The sequence below is a fragment of the Lactuca virosa genome, chromosome 8 (genome assembly GCF_052849685.1).
Source record: "Lactuca virosa cultivar CGN04683 chromosome 8, Lactuca_virosa_CGN04683_v6, whole genome shotgun sequence".
Classification (NCBI taxonomy): domain Eukaryota; kingdom Viridiplantae; phylum Streptophyta; class Magnoliopsida; order Asterales; family Asteraceae; genus Lactuca; species Lactuca virosa.
Window position 1 is genome coordinate 237,793,829 of NC_136433.1, and position 4,538 is coordinate 237,798,366.

Genomic DNA, 4,538 nt, shown 5'->3' on the forward strand with positions numbered 1-4,538 from the left:
AGAAGCGGTATGAAGATGAGGGTCCAGCGTCGCGCAGCACAAACACAATAGTTTTTAAGTTATAAATCTTTTAAAAAACAAAAAATTGTAAAAGACCAAGTGTTCTGTCTTTTAAAAAACAAACAAATGTGAAAGACCAAGTAACCAAATCAAAGACTTCAAATTATGGTATCAATCAATCTGATCGAATCAAACTATGAATGGATCTTGATGAGCATTTTGATTTTGGTTTCTTGTGTCATAACTCACATGTCACAGGTTATCATCAAGTGAAAAACACATGAAAAAGCATAGGCACAAAGTTTAGTAGATTTTGTTTCCTATCAAAATTAAAAACAATAAAAGTGTCGTCGCACAAGAATTTGAACAATAATAACAACAAACAAGAAACTGTGCACTCATTAAGTTCTTACATATCTTCTCAAGTAATACAACAAACATAAAACAAATAATAATGCTCAAACATTAAACATCCACTGCCACCCAACTCCTCCTCCCTCATGGTGGTGGTGGCGGCGGCACAACCACTTAAGTCATAGCCTTGAAGCCTCCATTGCCAGCTGTACAATCTACAATATCACCACCTTTGCAGACATACTTAAATTAGAGAGCCCCTGGTGCATCTCTCATGCTCATATTCAAACTGTTGCGCATTGTTCTTCTTCCAACTCCTGCATTTCCTTTTGTCATCATTGCAACAAATTCCCCATAATCAATCCTTCCATCCTGTAATATCACAACATAATCTCATCATTCTTTATTTCAAATTCCCCAAAAACCAATAAAAAATAATACTTTACTCTTTTCACCAATATATAGACAATAGGAGAGCTTTTTATTGGAGCTTTTTTCATGAAAAAGCTTCAAATGAAAAAGGTCATTGTATCTCCACTATAGAAGAGCTTTTTCAATTAGCTTTTTATCGATTGTTTTTATAAGTTGTTAATTTATAATTGGTTAAGAAAAAGCTCATGGGAAGAGCTTGTTAATTAACAAGCAACTTGAAAAGGTTTGATTTGAAAAAGCTTTTTTTTGAAAAAGTCAAGAGCTTTTTGGCTTGAAAAAGCTCATAAAAATAGTATAGAATTGTATATTAAAATGTTGACTTTACGTTATCTTGGTCAACTTCTCTGATAATATCTTCTACAAGAAAATCAGTCATGTTATGATCTGCACAAGCTTGTTGAAGCTCATCAACTGTTATATAACCACTTCCATCTTTATCAAAATACTGAAAAGCTGCAACAAGATGCTCCTCTCTTTCAAGTTTGTTTAAATGAATTGTAGCAGCTACAAATTCACCATAATCTATTGTCCCACTGTTGTCCACGTCAGCCTGAAAAACCACATGACAGGTCAGCACAAACACCACACAACTTGACACGTGTACAACTTTTAAACTTTTAACTCAAATAGTCCATGATTTACCGCATCCATAAGGTCACGAATCTCTGTATCCTTTAAAGTAGAACCGAATTTCCTTAATCCAGCTTTGAGTTCATCAAATGTAATTGCACCACTGTTATCAGTATCCATTGCTTTGAACATTTCTCTCAATCCTGCAATCTCCTCTTCTGATAGGCTTTCAGCTATAACCTAAACACATTCAAGATTCAAGATTCAAGATTCAAGATTCAAGATTCAAGAATCAAGATTACTTTTTTATAAATCAAATGATATGAGAAAATCAGAAAATCAAATCTTTTTATTCAAAAGTCAAACATGTTCTTACACGTAAAGCCATCTTCTTCAACTTATTCATTGCAGAGAACTGCTTCAAACGAGAAAGAACAGCTGGATCCAATGCTCTATCAGGAGCAACACCATTTTCACAAATCCAAGGATGACCTATATGCAAAATAATTCATACTAAACTTTTCAATAACATAATCTTTAAGATATCAAAATTAGTTTTACAAAGTCAACATACAAAGAACTTCATGAGCAGTTAGGCGATTTGAAGGCCTAGAACATAACATCTTCCTAATAAGATCTTTTGCACTATCAGATATAACTGGCCATGGGTCTGAATCAAAGTCTATATCTCCCTTCAAAACAGCATCAAATATCCCTTGTTGTGTTTCTACAAAAGTCAAAGTCAAAGTCAACATTCCTGATAATAAAATCCATAACTAGTGCTTATTGCTTATAACAAATACCAGCCCAAAATGGAGGCACTCCACTCAGTAGTATGTAAAGTATCACTCCAGCTGTCCATACATCTGCTTCTGGACCATAATGCTTCAAAAGCACCTCAGGAGCAACATAGTATGGACTTCCTACTACATCTGTAAAGATTTGACCTAAAAAAAAATCATAATAAGCTATAAAGATTTAGGCATTTTACAAGTTTCAGGTTATATATTGCTATAGAATATTATAATATACCTGGTTTGAAGAAAACTGAGAGACCAAAATCGATTGCTTTGAGTGAAAAATCATCATCTCTGTTAACCAATAAGAAATTTTCAGGCTTCAAGTCTCTATGCATAACACCAAGTGAGTGACAAGCTTCAACAACACCAACGATAATCTTTGTCAATTCAGCAGCTTTTCTCTCACTATAATGTCCCCTTTGAATGATCCTATCAAACAATTCTCCACCATTACAAAGCTCCATGACGATATGAACATACAAAGGATCTTCATATGCACCCTTAATCGTGACAATATTCTTGTGTCCTGCTAAATGGTGCATTATCTGAATCTCTCTCCTAACATCTTCCAAATCCTCTTTTGAAATCAGCTTCCTTTTGGAAATCGATTTACAAGCGTAATCTATCCCTGTTGCGATTTCAGTGCATAAATAGGTAGTACCGAATTGACCTTGACCTAGCTTTTGACCCAATGTGTAGACGTCGCGAATGTTATCGGTTTTATGGCCAAGAACATAGTAAGCTTGGTTGGAGGTTCCATGGCGACTCATGGTGATGGTGGTGTCTTTTTTGGGAAGAGGGAGGGGTTTCGGAGTGGGTTCTTTTGAAAATTCTTGAGATATGAGGTTTTGGTTGATCAAGGTGGTGGGTGAGTAATCTAAAGAGTTGTTAGATAAAGCAGAAGAAGGGTTTTGAGTAGCGATTGAATGATCTTCGGGCTTATTAAAGCCTTGTGTGTGTTTTGTTCCTAAAGATCCACGGCATGTATTGCCCATAAAGCGATCAACTTCTTCTCATCAAATTTGCTGCATAAAGAGGTATCAAGTTGTACAAATTAGACATGTAACACCTCAAGAAAAGTTTCGTCTTTTTTCTTAATAAAAAGATCTGCCAACAGATCGGAGAAGTAATCTTGAGTTCATCGTAAATAGATTGTTGATTAAACAAGAAAAAACCCATCTGAGCGAACTTGCTGAAAATCAACAGAAAGACTTCAAATTTGTTGATTTTTGGCAAAACCCAGATGAGAAACTATAAAAATGGACAGAAAGATTTCAATTTGTTGATTTCAGGAAGAACCCAGATGAGAAACTATTAAAATGGACAGAAAGACTTCGACTTTGCTGATTTTAGGCAAAACTTATACAAGAAAAAAAATTAAATGACGAGAAAGACTTAAAAATAGATGAGAACAACCAGAAGAAATCGATGAAATCAAGTACGGAGTTGCAAGTAATAAGATTAGAAGAGGTATAGATCTAGTAAAGTACCAGAAGGATGAATAAAACGGCGATCAGGTTGACGAAGAAGACTAAAGATGATGATTAGTGGATGAACAGCTAGCATGGGTGTTGACAAGTTTAAATTTATGAAAAGTAGGAAACTCCAGTGTTGTTGCCAAGAAGGAACGGAGGAGGTGGTGGAAGATGGGTGCTGACCAGCTTACTGCTCACCAATCTCCCTGTAAACTTCCTCTATCCACAATAATATTACACATGACTACCTCAAACTATCCATTAAATCCCCATAAACCCTGCAGAAACACTAAAACAAAAAATATAACCGGCTAAACATTCCACATGTTATTTTACAATGGGAAATTGACATTGTAACATAGCCAAGTTTAGTGTTTGTCTCAGATTGGTAACTAATGTTTTTTTTTCGCACATTTAGCATGTTATTTTACAATGGGAAGTTGACATTGTAGCATAGCCAAATTTGGTGTTTGTCTCAGATTAGTCACTATTTTTTTTCACAATTAGGCATTAAAGTAAAATGTTATTACCTTTTAGATAAGGGTATGAGCGATATATTAACCAATGTACATGTTAGAAGCTAACGTGGATTGACTTACGTGGACCCAAAATGCAACGTGATTGACACGGTGACATAGCTTCCCTAAATGAAGCCCTAATTCAAACCATATGCGTAATGTTCTTACCTAATATTAGGTCAGGTTGTTCCCGACAAGAAACTCTTTATCTCGATCGATAAAAGGGGAAACTAATGTCTTCCTTGTTTGCTCAGACTCGAAACTCCAGCTCCGTCAATCGTGTTGGACATGGCGAGGAAAGTGTCGTTGTGAAAATGAGCTCAACATTAAACGCACCTTTTGGAGTCATGATAATCCAGGTTGGAGGTTTTGGAACTTCAAGAATTCAC

At 35.5% G+C, this 4,538-nt stretch overlaps 1 protein-coding gene across 2 annotated transcripts; it reads right to left on the bottom strand.

Moving 5' to 3' along the window:
- Positions 1-293: 293 nt before the first annotated feature.
- On the bottom strand, positions 294-3,838 carry LOC145134636 (calcium-dependent protein kinase 26). Of its 2 annotated transcripts, none has more exons than XM_079069482.1 (8): positions 3,647-3,838; positions 2,389-3,181; positions 2,160-2,303; positions 1,931-2,083; positions 1,733-1,848; positions 1,429-1,596; positions 1,112-1,336; positions 294-726 (listed from the first exon to the last, which is right to left on the bottom strand). In XM_079069482.1, the coding sequence occupies exons 2-8, from the start codon at positions 3,149-3,151 to the stop codon at positions 604-606; spliced, it is 1,692 nt and encodes a 563-aa protein (XP_078925608.1). In that variant the 5' UTR covers positions 3,152-3,181; positions 3,647-3,838; the 3' UTR covers positions 294-603. The 2 variants fall into 2 exon arrangements, with proteins under 2 accessions (XP_078925608.1, XP_078925609.1); XM_079069483.1 differs by lacking the exon at positions 3,647-3,838 and adding an exon at positions 3,573-3,627.
- Positions 3,839-4,538: the final 700 nt, after the last annotated feature.